Genomic DNA, 15,640 nt, shown 5'->3' on the forward strand with positions numbered 1-15,640 from the left:
TGCTGCTTGGCCTGCTGTGTTCATCCAGCCCTGCACCTTGTTGTCTCGGATTCTCCAGCATCTGCAGTTCCTACTATCTCAGAGTTCTCCTTAGTTTTGATTTCCTTGTTTTTGCTTTGTTTCCCTTGATGAAATGAGTGAAATACTGAAAGGCCTCAAGGCTGATTAACCATTGAACAGACTCTGTTAATAGAGGGAGGCGATGGCCTAATGATATTATCGCTGGACTGTTAATCCAGGGACCCAGATAACATTCTGGGGACCCAGGTTCAAATCGCGCCATGGGAGATGGTAGAATTTGAATTCAATAAATATCTGGAATTAAGAATTTAATGATGACCGTTAATCCATTGTCGGTTGTTGGGAACAACCTCATCTGGTTCATTAACGTCCTTTAGGGAAGGCCTACATGACTCCAGACCCACAGCAATGTGGTTGACTCTGAACTGCCCTCTGGGCAATTAGGGATGGGCAATAAATGCTGCCTGGCCAGCGATGTCCATCATCTTGTGAATGAATAAAGAAAAAATAACTCCTCCCATCTCTGACAATAAGGTGTAGAGCTGGATGAACACAGTAGGCCAAGCAGCATCAGAGGAGCAGGAAAGCTAAAGTTTCGGGTCCAGACCCTTCTTCAGAAATGGGCGAGGAGAAGGGGATTCTGAAATAAATAGGGAGAGAGTGGGAGGCGGATAGAAGATGGATAAAGGAGAAGATAGGTGGAGAGGAAACAGACAGGTTAAAGAGGCGGGGATGGAGCCAGAAAAGGTGAGTGTAGGTGGGGAGTTAGGGAGGGGATAGGTCGGTCCAGGGAGGATGGACAGGTCAAGGGGGCGGGATGAGGCTACAAGATAGGAGATGGGGGTGGAGTTTGAGGTGGGAGGAGTGGATAGGTAGGAGGACAGGTTAGGGAGGTGGGTACGAGCTGGGCTGGTTTTGGGATGCAATCGGGGGAGGGGAAATTTTGAAGCTTGTGAAGTCCACATTGATACCATTGGGCTGCAGGGTTCCCAAGCGAAATATGAGATGCTGTTCCTGCAACCTTTGGGTGGCATCATTGTGGCACTGCAGGTGGCCCAGGATGGATATGTCGTCTAAGAAGTGGGAGGGGGAGTTGAAATTGTTCGTGACTGGGAGGTGCAGTTGTTTGGTGCGAACCGAGCGTAGGTGTTCCACAAAGCGGTCCCCAAGCCTCCATTTGGTTTCCCCGATGTAGAGGCGGCCACATCGGGAACAACGGATACAGTATACCACATTAGCAGATGTGCAGGTGAACATCTGTTTGATGTGGAAGGTCTTCTTAGGGCCTGGGATGGGGGTGAGGGAGAGGGGCAGGGGCAGGTGTAGCACTTCCTGCGGTTGCAGGGAAAAGTGTCGAGTGTGGTGGGGCTGGAGGGGAGTGTGGAGCGGACAAGGGATTCACAGAGAGAGTGGTCCCTCCGGAAAGCAGATAAGGGTGGGGAGGGAAAAATGTCTTTGGTGGTGGGGTCGGATTGCAGATGGTGGAAGTGTCAGAGGATGATGCGTTGGATCCGGAGGTTGGAAGAGTGGTACGTGAGGACGAGGGGGATTCTGTTTTGGTTATTATTGCGGGGAGGGGGTGTGAGGGATGAGTTGTGGGAAATGCGAGAGACATGGTCGAGGGCGTTTTCGACCACTGTGGAGGGGAAGTTGCGGTCCTTGAAGAACGAGGACATTTGGGATGTCCGGGAGTGGAATGCCTCATCTCAGGAGCAGATGCGGCGGAGGGAAAGGAATTGGGAATAGAGGATGGCCTTTTTGCAGGAAGGTGGGTGAGAGGAGGTGTATTCTAGGTAGCAGTGGGAGGCGGTGGGCTTGAAATGGATATTGGTTTCCAGGTGGTTGCCAGAGATGGAAATAGAGAGGTCCAGGAAGGGGAGAGAGGTATCGGTGATGGTCCAAGTGAACTTAAGGTTGGGGTGGAAGGTGTTAGTGAAGTGGATGAACTGTTCGAACTCTTTGTGGGAGCACGAGGCGGCGCCGATACAGTCATCAATGTAACGGAGGAAGAGGTGGGGGATAGGGCCAGTGTAGCTTTGGAAGAGGGATTGTTCCACGTATCCTACAAAGAGGCAGGCATAGCTTGGGCCCATGCGGGTACCCATGGCCACCCCCTTTGTCTATAGGAAGTGGGAGGAAGGAAGGAGAAGTTGTTAAGGGTGAGAACGAGTTCAGCTAAGCGGATAAGGGTGTCAGTGGAGGGGGACTGGTCGGGCCTGCGGGACAGGAAGAAGCAGAGGGCCTTTAGGCCATCTGCATGGGGACTGCAGGTGTGTAGGGACTGGACGTCCATGGTAAAGATGAGGTGTTGGGGATCAGGGAATTAGAAGTTTTGGAGGAGGTGGAGGGCGTGGGAGGTGTCACGGACGTAGGTGGGGAGTTTCTGGACCAAGGAGGAGAAAATGGAGTCGAGATATGGACTTGAAATGATAACTCGGTTTTATCTCTACAGATTCTGCCAGACCTGCTGATCAATTTGTTTTCCTTTCCACTTAGCAACTTGCTGGCTTGATAATCAAGTCAGGTCAGCTTCTGAAAGCTTGAAGACTTCACTAGTTGACCTCCCTGCCTTTCCAGTGAAGCAGAATGTGACTCCAAGGATTAGTATCAGGGATGCTGTCAATTAGTTTAAGAGAACAGCGATTCTATTAAGATCTAAAACATTGGAACATGCTCTGAGATATTTTTAACGTAAGATGAACTTCAGGGGAATTATTTCATTTTGTGGTGCATAATGAAGGATCAATTATTGTGACACCATCATGGTGATGGATACTAAATAAAAGCTCGGAGTAAATGATAGCCTGAATATCATTTGTTTTCCTCTCTCATATTTTACATTGCGGTGGCAATGTAAACAACAGTTGTAAGTGGAGCTGTATTGACAGTGATGGAAGTGTCTGAGTGGTTATTGTGATCCCACTACTTATACTGTCACTACCAGAATTATGATGGGAATTAGGGCGATTGATACCAAATGGGTTCATGTGAAATCTGGCTCGGGTGTCTGCAATGGTGCAGTTTCTGAGAATGGGCCATGTACAACAGCAGAGAGAGTGCCTCACATCTGATGACCAGGTTTTTGCTCGCAATGGAGAGGGAGCAATGCTCTCAAAAGCCCAGTTTCTGCCTCACCTTGGCAATACGATCCTCCCAAGATTTTGTGCACACCCTGGTCCCTCCGAGCCCTATTTTCAGCACCTTCAGGTAATCTGTGCTGACGGTGAAGGGGTAAAGGATCAATCGGCCCACTTCCCAAAGAATGTAGCCTCCCTCTCACCTTCACCTGGAGGTCTAAGATGGACTGTGTCCACAGGGACACAGAACATGCCCAACATTACCCTGATCCTGATGTTCACTGTTGTGTGTGGCTGTAACAAGCTGTGTGCAGACCCTCAGTACGCAAACACCAAACGTCACTACATACTTAAGTTCTACCTGTTCCTGGTATTGCAAAGGATGGATCTGGCCTCGTTGTTGCAGAATACTCCAAGTAGTTGGATCAATCTGTTTCACCTGTCCTTCACAGAGAAATTTACAAAGAAAACCACCTTTGACCACCAGTCCATCAGGAAGTGGTCAGCATATAGTGTTCTCGAGACCCTGCGGGTAAAGGAGAAGGTGGATCCTCTTGCATTGTTCCCTGAGCAGATTGTCAAGTCATTTGGTAGAATGCCTCATCACCAGAACTTTCTAAGAAGCACCAAGATGTAGTTTGGCTGGTCAGTCTGCACCATCGCAGACTGCCCTCGAAGTGGCTGCGGGGGTGGGGGTGGAGATTGAGACTGTCACACATCTCCTGCTGGAATGTGCCTTTGCAAAGGAAGTCTGGAGAGAGATGCAATGGTTTTTGTCGAGATTCATCCTGAGCAGCTCCGTGAAGCAGGACTCTGTGTCTACAGGCTGTTCCCTGGGACACACACCAAGACAAACATCGACTGCGCCTGTAGGGCCATCATCTCAGCGAAAAACGCTCCTTGGTCTGCCCGAAACCTGCTGGTCTTCCAGAGCAAGGAGTTGACACTGACCAAGTGTTGCAGACTGGCACATTCCAGATCCAGGACTAGGTGCTGAGCAACATACTAAAGCTTAGGGCAGCTGCTACCAAGGTGCAGTGGGTAAAGATCACTGTGTAAGGTCTTTCTGCCAAAGTTAAATGGGAGTCTGCCAAGTTATTGGACCATCCCCATGCCTCAGATATATGTAAATATAGTCTCGGACAAGGAAGAAATGCCTTTGGTTTGTTTTGCTGGATAGGGTCAAACTCCAAGGCTTATTTGTTTCTTCATATGCTACTGTACAGAACCGAACTGCTTTAGTGACTATGTATGTCTATAAAGATATTTTTAGGAATAAAGCATATTTTTGAAATAAAAGACTATCAATGGGTTAATGTATCAGCCTCTGCTAATCATTGAATAGTTGGCCACTAAGACAAAGATTTATTAAGTTTAGATTGACTCGACTTCTTCTGCTGATGTTGCTGGCTTCTCAGGCTGAATATTGCTGCTCAGATAGGGCCAGATGCTCTGAAACAAAAGATAACACGACTAGTTTCCCCAGGCTCCATCCCCTTCTCTCACCATTTTCCCGGTGGTGGGATGGGAATACCAGCATGGATATGCACCCTTGAGTTGTGCATAGCCAGACTGGGAAATTAAATGTTTGCTAAGGTGTCCTGACAGAGACTGACTGGAATTCACCAGGTTTATTAAGATCTAAAACATTGGAACATACTCCAAGATATTTTTAACGTAGGATGAACTTCAGGGGAATTATTTCATTTTGTAGTGCGCTGGTATGCATAATGAGGGGATCAATCGTTGTGACACCATGACAGTGATGGATGCTATATAAAAGCTCAGAACAATGTGGAAGGATGTAGCTGCCTTTAGGTGGCCTCCTGGTGGCAGAATGGGAGTGAGGGGACATGCTCCATTCAGACTTAGAGCCCTCTCCACTGGCCTGGTTTCAGGCCCCCTCCACAGTGGTGGCCAGCTGCCAGGGCTATTTTTACCATAAAGTCAAACGAATTTGGGGAGCAGCTCCCTGTATTTCGGGCTGCTCTCACTCTCTCCTTTTCTTTTAATGAGCAGTCTGTTGCCGCTTCAGTGTGGGAGGCCGTCTCACCGATATCGTCAAAGAAGTTAAAGAAACCTACTGTTGGTGGAAGGGGTAACCGTAGTGATTGAAATGAGGTTGACTGGGTGGATCTCATTGAGTATGAGATCCCTGATTGGCCCAGGTTAACAGCCCTGTACAGTAACAAACTATAAACTGAAGTGAAATTCATTGGTGTCAAAACAGTAGATTCCTTTGGACCATCTAAGAGCATGTTGTCATTTGCAGGCAGATACCAGTCTCAGGATGTTACAATACATAGCGAGCAGACCTGGCTTATACTGTCAGTTATACCTTCATCAAGTGGAAAGCTCTGCCTAATGGGCCATACATGATTAATATTTCCAGGTATAGATCTGCATTCTAATAATTGTTAAATATAGGTTTATAAAGTCCCCAGTGGGCCCAATGGACAGTCTGGCTATTTTCTTAACAAGGCATCACGCTGATCAGAAACAAACTAATTAAGTGTTGAGATTGAACAAAGTTAGAGTACCCACCAGACGTCTTATCTCATTTGTTTTATTGTGTTTTCACGAGTTAATTTGCCAACTTGACTTCCTAGTGTATTCTTGCTCATCTCATCTGTGTTTGATTCTTTGAGTCTGATAACTGATCCATGCTCACTGTGCTTGTTTGGTTTAGCATGGGTGTGGACTCAGAGCAAAGTAAATAGACATAGCAGAAAGCTGAGCTGTATGAATGCAAGCATTTTGTGATAGCAGAGATATTTTAAAACTCCTATAAACCTGTCGCACACTGAGAAACTAATGCCCTCTCTGCACAGCTCTGAGAGATACAAAATACTGCTCCTGTTGCACCTTGATGCACTTCAAAGCCGTTTCACCAAAGCAATGTGACACCTCTCAACATAACTCCTTCAGAATGGGTTGTGACTTGGATCAACACAACTCACACATTGAGGAGCAGTCAATGGCACTATCTGCTGCTTGGTTGTGTTACAGAGAGGAGTTTGAACCCCTCTGATAATTAAACTGAAACAAAAGCCCCCAATCTGTTGTAGCGGGAGTCGGGATTCCCTTCTAATAATTAAACCCGCAACACCCAGAGAAGCTCACCTCCCTTTTGCAATCTGTTAAAAAGAGTGGTTAAATGAAAAAAATCCCCGGTATTTACTTAATAAGTAACAATTTATTTATTTAACCCTTACGGTGAACAAATTAACAGGATTACCAACAAACTAAACAATTCCCCCTTAGCTACTAACTATTCCCTAATTGAATTAAATTATGCTGGTATGCTGTTCCAATAAACACAAGTTCCACTTATATAAATCCAAGTAATAAGAAAATAAATTAAAACTCAGTCTCTCAAAGTCTACATGCCTTTCTTCTGCAGCTCTCAAGTCATAAACACCTTTCTTCTGCTGATGTGGCTGATTACAAGAATCGAAACTGGTGTTCCAGTGTGGTGCTGAGGGAGTGCTGTGATCTCAGAAGCACTGTCTTTCAAATTGAATAGAATTGAATTAGTTTTATTGTCACATGTACTCAAATGAGTACAGTGAAAAGTTTATAAATCACCAGTTACAGTGCCATCTTAGGTACAGGGTACCTGGATACAATCGTTAGTTACAGAATAGAGAAATGAAGAAAAAGAAGTTACATTACAGCTACACACAGTATAACCACAGGTCAAAGAAAACAAGAAGCAAAGTTAAAGAGACAAACATCACAGTGTCTCTCTCCACAGCAGACCAATGCAGGGGGCCTCCACATGGTCTGACAGCTGGCTACCACCACACTCTGTGCTGGGCCGCTAACGTTGCTTCCACACTTGGCCACTGGTCACTGGCATCTCCGCCAACCCCACTATGGCCGGGAGTCAGAGACCGGGCCCGGGTGTCCGAGGCCAAGAGGAGGGAGGAGAGAGGACAAAAGAAAGATAAAGAACAGGTGGAGGGGAGGGGCCCTGGCTGGAACGTCCTACTCTGCCACTATCTTACTGGGTATCTTTCAGATGAGACATTAAGAAGAGGCCTTGTCCGTCTGCTCGGCCAGATGTAACACATCCCATCGCACTATTTTGAAGAACAGGCAACTTAGCCCTGGTCAATATCGATCCCTCAATCAACATCATAAACACAGATTATCGGGTCGTCACCACATTGTTGTTTGTGGGAATTTGCTGAGCACAGATTGGCTGTCTTTTTTCCTATATGGGTGCTACATTTCAAAAAGTGCTTCATTGGCTATAAAGCATTTGGAGATGTCCAGAAGTCATGACAATCATGATGATAATGCAAATCTTTCTTCATATTAGCTGGCTGCTTCAATCTGCAATTAATGTATATTTGTTCCCATGTTTTAAGTGATGATGTAATATTGCATACAACAGCACAGAGCAAAACCAACTTACCTGAACTTACTCCAGGGTTTAATAATTGACTTAATTAGGTGTTTTTTCCTTGGGCACTAATTTATATTCCTTGTCATTAATTAACTCATGAATATGCAAAGTTTGGTCAACAGTCTTTTACAGAGACTAAACAGGTGGCAAAACTGCTGTAAATTGTACCAGCCCAATTTTTGATTTGAACTAGAGATGGGAAATAAAATGGAGATTAAATTGAATTTATTTGAACGGGCAGCACCTTGTGAAGGGGAATGTGCATGTCGGAAATATGGAAGTGATCATGGAAAAGCTGGAGTATAAGCAATCATTGAGACAGTGCTACCCTCTTCTGGCCTAAATCCCCCTCTACACCTCAGGTGTATCTTAATACTTTGCACAAGGTTACATTACCCATCTATTTACATGGAATGACATGGTATTTCCAGCTCAGATACAGTAGGTCCTTGCTGATGTTTATTCTCGACATGAACCTCCTTCCCCTTTGTTTCATCCCAGTTTATCAACGTATTTTTCTATTCCATTCACTCTCATGTACTTATTTTTTTCTCTTAAATCCACTTATGTTTTTATCCTTGACTACCCTCCATGTGGGGGCAGGTTCCACATTCTAACTACTCCCTAGGTTAATCCTGGCTAACTCTGTTCTCTTCCAGAGATAATAAGTGTTCTGACCTGAAATGTTAGCTTTCCTGCTCCTCTGATGATGCCTGGCTTGCTGTGCTCCTCCAGCTCCACACTGTGTTATCTCTGTCCTCTTCCAGAGCTTGTTCCAGCTGCAACCTCAGGGAACAGGTAGCACAGCACAGACAGTGGGGAATGAGAATCAACATGGTGATCTTTTACCTGCCTTGGACAATAGTTCATCACGTTGCCATTGAAGAATATGGATTAGAAGCTAGTCTTTGGGTTAAACAGCTCGATGTCTGCCAAGCAGTTGGGCAAACAAAACTCTTTATTGCAGAAGCTCCAGGCACAATGTAGGACAGGCATATTCATAAATAACTGCACAGTTTTATGAACGGTTTCATTTACTCAGAGAGTAATTATGGCCATGGGGACCAGATATAGGAGAGTGAGCAATGTGTCTGACACCAGCTTAAGTCTTTAATGTTTAGAAATTTGATGCTGGGATGTGAGCAACATGGCAATTTCAGTGAGTGTTACCCATCTTTAATTGCCCTTGGAAAGTGGTGGTGAGCTGCCTTCTTGAACCACTACTGTCCATGCAGCGAAAGCTGACTGACAGAGCTGTCTGTGGGGAGCTCCAGTTTTTTGCCCTTGTAACAGTAAAAGAACCACTGATATAATTCCAAATCAGGATGGCGTGTGGCTTGGAAGTGCTGTTTGCATGTGTCCTTTTGGCTGGTGGAAGTGGCGAATTTGGAAGAAGCTGACAAAGGAGCTTTGCTGAAATGCTATAATTGCACATCTTGTAACAGTATAGACACAAGTGTAATTGTGTGGCAGATGAGAATGAATGTTTAAGGTATGGGATGGGTGTCCATTAAGTCAGGAAATAGATAACAATATAGAAACAAAATTACTCTGTATTATTAGAACATGTATGATAGTCTACGTTTAATAACATTTACAGACAGATATTTATTTCCCATGAAATGCAAACATCCACATTGAAAAATGACAGAAGCACCAGCACTGATAAGTGAATACATGTTTAGAATAACTAGAACAATACTACTTCAAGATTGACTAGCAGATTATTCCTTACACAATGCTTTTGCCATGACTTTATTTCAGCCTCAACAGACAATGTTCATTCAATGCCAAAAATTAACATTTTAAACAGCACTCTCTTGCAATCATTCTTTTGAGACAGTTAAATGAGATTCTTGCAGCTTGCCCAACTGACCCATCTTGTGTGGGGTCAGTTGGAATTCATGCTCTGTGCTAGTTTGTTCATTTTATATTAACCTTGACATCTCTGGCTCACATTGTAAGAGCCACAAATACCACAAGAGAATCAATCTACATTTTTCAAAACCTGGGCAAAATAGAAAGTACATTGAATCACAAGCCTGAGGAAATGAAAAGAAATCAAGATATAGACTGGAGTTTAATTACTCCTGAAGCACTGAATTAATAGTTCATTAAAATAGACATGAATTATTTTCAATGATCCAAATGCCAATGTTGTTTTTATTAAAAAATGGACAATGCCTGTCAAAATAGCAGATGCATGGAATCTGGCACATATACCTTTGGGTAGAAATTGCACTTGTTCTGTTCAATTGTTCTCTTGCAAACAGATAAGGTGCTCATCCCAAATTGTTTTCTGCTCCATTTTAATATTGCAAGTCAATGTGCTTTAGACATGGAGGAATTTGGTGAATATTCACTTTCGTACAAAGGCACTGAGAGTCAGGATTTTCATCAAATTGTCTGAATAATATCAAGATACAACATAGTGCCTGGGTCAGATTTAATCTCCTCTCTCATGATTGGAGGTCACAAATGCATGTTATCATCGGCTTGGTAAGTAAGACTCAAGCCAATAAGGACAAAATTGGAGGTGATATGTCTAAATCACAGACTTTCTCTCCTCTAATAAACATAGGATGTACGAGCAAGAATAGGCCATTCAATCCTTTGACCCTGTTCTGCCAATCAAGAAGACCAGGACTAATATGATTGTGGCCCCAACTTCACTTTCCTGTATGATCGCCTTAAACTTTGACTCTCTTGTGAAGCAAAGCTCGATCGAATTCAGCCTTGCACGTGACAAGCCTTCACCGCTTTCTCATCAGCCACAGGCCACATGAGGAAAAGGAGGACCCGGTAAAATGAAACCAGCAGTGGCAGTATCCAGCTCTCTCCAAACCCATGGCTGGATAGGAGGACATGTTAGCAGTAGTCTCCTGACCTTGCAATGTGGGAGGAGCACCCAACCTGTATGGGGAGTGAAGAAGAATGAAATGGTTTCTCTCCATGCATTTCTCATGCAGTTTTCGGGAAACCAAACTTTTACTGTCTCGTGTGAAAGGAAGTTAATTACCAAGTTGAAACAAAATCAGACTCTTCAGTTCAAAGTCTGTGAACATTCTTAAAACTTAAATGAATGAGATTGACTGTTGCACAGCATTGATTCCAAATAAAATCTTATCATAAATTGAAAAGGCAAATGGTGAATGAGAACATGATTTTCTAAAATGCTCAAGGGGTCATCGCACACATCAATTTCCAAGAACATGTTACAAGCTCCACAAAAGTATTACTTCTACTTGAGCAAACAGAAATATGCCACATCACTCTTTTGAAAGTACACATAAGGTTGCAACAGGAGGCCAGTGAAATGTGCAGATTGTTGCTGCAATGAATATTATTTCTGTAAACACTAAGGCACATCAGCAAGATTGGTTAAATGAACAGATTATGTTATGAGCTTCCAGGTTATCACTGGGACTGATTGTGTACCTTTGGAAATCTGCATTTTAACACAGTGAAGCCCAATGACCTTATTCATCCCATATTCAATGCAGTAAGCTGCAGTTTTCAAAAGAAAGATCTCGGTAAATATTTGAACATAATGAATTATCTTTAAATCCTGGGTCTTCCGTTTCTGTTGCCTTCCTCTTTTGACTCAAGCTAGAATAGCCAGCATGGTTCCCTGTGTTTGAAACCTACCTGATAGTTTATCTAAGTGCCCACACTTCATGTATGCAGCTGTATACCGAATGCAAGAAGCTAGTTGAATGTGAGGGGCATAATACTTTAACACAGCACACACAAATTTCCTAGAGTCCAATGGTGCAGAGACTAACTGCTGTGGCCAACCATTGCTGGTTGAGGTCAACTAAGTCAGCACATTTCAGAGATGATGCCTGGGATCTCGGATTCAGTCTGGGTTAGTCATGCCAGGGTAACAAATCAAGTGGAATCTCCACTATCCAATTGTTTGCCTTCCTGAATACCAGGCAAAAAAAGAAAAAAAACTGATGGAAAATCTCAGGGATGATTTCCTCCCACTGGGGGAATCTCACTCCCAGCAATCCAGTGTGGCCAGACCTGAATCAATCACATGAACGGAGGAAGACTACATAAAGGCAACCTGTACATTGCACCAGAGAGAAACGCAGTTGATGCACAATCACTACCACATCACTGGAAGTTTTCTTTGTAGAATTTGAAGCCAAAATGCTCACACTGAGCCTTGATTGTTTTAGCCAGGACTGGGGAACCACAGAAGAAAACATGGACCTTCCCCTTCCTCTCTTCAGCAATTTTTTGGAAAACCTACAAAAGTTAAAAAGACAATGTTATCATAAAGCGCTGAGATTTGTTATCACGCTACTTACAACTATATCAACTATGTTACAACTTAAATGTCACAATTCACTTGGGACGGTGCATGGATATGACTTCCACTGTTCCCAGAGTTGTCACAAATTTGAAAATTTAACTAAACTACCAAAACAACCAAATACATACCGGGTTTTGATTATTAACAAGGAAATAATTATTTATTGTAGCCAAACTAATTTTCTTAACCAATGGCAGAATAACTGAATTACCAATTTATGATTATGCACCTTAAAACATCACCCCTTTTAAAATACCACACGCAAATAGAAACAGATAAGACACAAATATTATAGAAGTAAAAACATAGCCAGGGAGACACTGTTCTGTAACACGAGCCCAAATTAAAAAAGAATGGCTTGTTTTCACAATGAAGTGATCATTTTATTGGCACAGTAATGGTCAGATTTTAGTTTGCTGGGGAGGGGCAGGAGAGATGGGGAGAGGGGAATGGAGAGCATGGAAAGAATGGATCTGTGGAGGCAGAGGTGAAGCAGGCGGGAGAGGAGAAGGAAGAAGGATCTGTTGATAGAGATTGAGATGAAGCAATGTGGGAGAAAGCTCAGGAGGAGCTTATGCTCTGGCATATAGTTGGGTGTGATGGCCTGTTACTGAGGTGTAGAATCTGTCCTGTATAAATCCAAGACTTCAACTAAGAAGTGAGAATGATACAGTAAATATTCAGTTGGAAACAATTGTTAGATCTACTTTGCACCCATTCCAGAGTATGAGCACAATTCTAGCCTGACTGTGCAGTGCATTGGGAAAGGCTCAATTTATTAGAACTCTTGCTTGAAGTTAAAATTTTTGATTTCTTTGACCCAAATGAACTGAAAATCTAATTAGTTCATCTGCAGTCCCACAGGAAGTGAGTTTAGCCATCAATTGTTTCACTAGCAATGCAGAAGACCGCGAAATGTGAATTAGCAGAAATAAAGCACTCAAGCAAATGCCACAAACTCCCTTGCGGGGGGTTAATAAAGGCAAGGTTACTGCTGCTGGTGTTGAGCGACTTCAGGTTTTACAACATATTATTAAAATACCTCTTAATGCAACTTTTTCTCGCAGTGCATTAGCAAATGTTACTGTAAAGCATGTATCATTAGATTAAATTGCTGTCTCGGCTTTGATACGCATTTCACACCCACATAATTACTGTCTGAAATCGATAGTATAGAGGAGAGATAGGGAGAATAAAAATCAATGATTTACAGCTCCAACAAGAGAGCAATCAACGTGTAACTCTGTCATAATCTAAAAGCTCTTTTTACAGTTGTTATGTAATTTAAGATGCTGTGTAAAGTGTCTGTGCTATAAATTATTTTTAATGTGTCTATTCAACATTTTGCTTTTTGAATATAAAGACGCCAGTGCATACACTATATTCCACGAGTGACAATTACCAGTTTATATATTTAAATTAGTATTCTCTTCTTGTCCCTTCCTTTCTTCCTGCTCCTTGTTATTGCTGTTCTGTAATGAAGCCGGGCATGTAATACGGCATAATACGTACGCTTGCCTGTACCCCAACTATTCTGCCGCCTCAAACTCCAAATCAGCAAAATGCAGCTTTGAAATGCAAGAGATGACAGCACACCAGAACATTTTCTGATGAGTTAGACTGCCAGTTTATCCCAACTGAGGCTGAACAATGATTCAGATGGAGCACAAGTCTGCAGGAACTGGGAAATTTATAGCTGTCAGGGTGATTTTGATACCTGCCCTGGGTTTAAGGCACAGCAAGTAGCAAAGATTGTTGGAGGGACCACTGAAGTGGACTTCACACCTCCCTCTGCTCCTTTAATATACTATTATATTAGCTATTTCTTCATCCAAGCTTTTTTTCATCTGTCCTAGTACGTTCTTGTGTGGCTTGGTGTGTATAACCGGTGTGATATTTTTAAAAATACGTAACTTATTTTAAGTTTGTATTTTGAATTTTGGTTAATAGTATATGTGTTTTCGGTGTGTCTGAAGTTAACAATTAACATGTAAGTATTTCTGTAGCCATGGTGATCTCTTTTACAACAGTTTGAGAGAGCCTTTTAGGCATTCTAATGGGTTTTAGTTTACTTCAGGATATTATGGGCTAGCAATATAGACAATTGTACCTCAATGTTTCTGTTTGAAATTTCTGGATTGGGAGGTTTATTGACCTTAAGGGAAATATCCATAGCTTAGAGAAAGAGATGTTTTTGCTTTGAGACGGGTAATTCCTTGAGGTCCTTGCATGGAGATGTATGTACACAGCAGTGCTCCTGAGAAGGGGCGAATACGGTGAAACTAGATTACCTCAGAGTAAGGAGTATCGTTAGTTCCAGACCAGAAGTGTTAGGGGATAAAACTGTGAAGAGGACTTGAAGCTAAGCATATCTAACATGTTATTTGTATGATGGCTCCAGGAAGAAGCTATCATTATTTGCATTTTAGGAGTTAAAGTTGTAGCTACCTTAAACCTATCAAGACGTTAGAGCAGGAGTTCTGGTTGGGTATTGTATAAGGACTTTTTTTATAGAATTGGTAAAGGAGTGTTTTGGGATTAACAGGATTATACATTTACTGTGAGTTTTAAGCTCTTTGAATTTGTGTTATAAGTAAATAGATTGGTTTACTCTATTTTATATTCATTTCTTTTACTTAATAAACTTCTATTTTATTGCTTAAACAAAAGCTACACCATTGCATGCTTGTGTTTCTGCGAGAGACAACCTAGTTAAAACCAAAACAAAGCGAAATAGGATCTACCAATGCAGGTTTGAATCTGGTGATCTGACTTTTCCAGTAACATCAGCCAGGATCATAACACATAACACAGATTTTTTTTTTGATGACATTTTTGTGAAGCAGTTTAATCAATTGCTGGAAATGCAAGTTATTGGTGTTAAATGGGCTACTTCCTGACCACTGGAAACTTTCAATGGTGGAATAACTAAGCTTTAAAACGTGTAAATGTTCCAGATACAGTATTGAATAGGTATAATTGCTGATTTCTGGATCTGTATGCATTATTAACAAATAAATAGTTGTGCAGAATTTAAGTAATCTCACTGACCATCAGAACTGCTTCCACTATATAAATAGGAGTAGAAATCTCAAACTGACTTGAATCTGTATCCCTGTGGGCCATACTGGCATTACTAATACCGTATTGAATAGACAGGGCAAAACACCTAGACCAACATCAAGTCAAAGGAATCAAGAATTGGGACCAAGTTGGTTGATCCTACCTGATATTATAGCTCACTAACCTTCCTTATATTTTGCAAAGATCTTCTCAAATTCTCTCCTTCTTGCACTTTTTAAAAATTTGTCTTGGAATACAAGTAATTTGGGCAAGGCCAGCATTCAGTCTCCATCTCTAATTTCACTGGAGAAAATTGTGATGAATTGCCATTTGAACCATTGCAGTGCATGTGTTGTAGGCATAGCCAGTGCTTTTCTCTGTAGCAGTTATAAGTAGCTTCCTTCTCCACTCCAGAGGGCAGTTTAGAGGCAATCACATTACCATGGATCTGGAAGCCAGAGAGGGTGAGGATAGCAGATATCCTTTCCTAAAAGATATCAGTAAACCAGGTGGGTTTGCCACAGTCTGACAGTTTCATGATCATTATTGATGACACTGCACTTTATTCCAATTTTATTATTGTAATTTAAATTTCCCCAGATGCTGTGGTAGAATCTGAACTCTCGTGCACAGTATAATTTCAGGTATCTGGATCCAGTAACATTACCACTTTGCTACATCACCCGAGGAATGTACCACAGAATCCGTAACATGAAAAGGTCGGGTGGGGGATTAGTCAAG

The 15,640-nt window shown here is 42.4% G+C and overlaps 1 protein-coding gene across 1 annotated transcript in view; it reads right to left on the bottom strand.

Annotated features, from left to right (window-relative positions):
- Positions 1 to 11,634: 11,634 nt before the first annotated feature.
- Positions 11,635 to 15,640, bottom strand: part of nox5 (NADPH oxidase, EF-hand calcium binding domain 5) — a 63,881-nt gene continuing 59,875 nt past the window's right edge. Inside the window, exon 16 of the mRNA XM_020537224.1 lies at positions 11,635 to 11,769. Coding sequence (XP_020392813.1) covers positions 11,635 to 11,769 — 135 coding nt within the window. The remainder of the gene's footprint in view (positions 11,770 to 15,640) is intronic.

This window comes from Rhincodon typus, chromosome 33, assembly GCF_021869965.1.
Source record: "Rhincodon typus isolate 14 chromosome 33, sRhiTyp1.1, whole genome shotgun sequence".
Lineage (NCBI taxonomy): Eukaryota > Metazoa > Chordata > Chondrichthyes > Orectolobiformes > Rhincodontidae > Rhincodon > Rhincodon typus.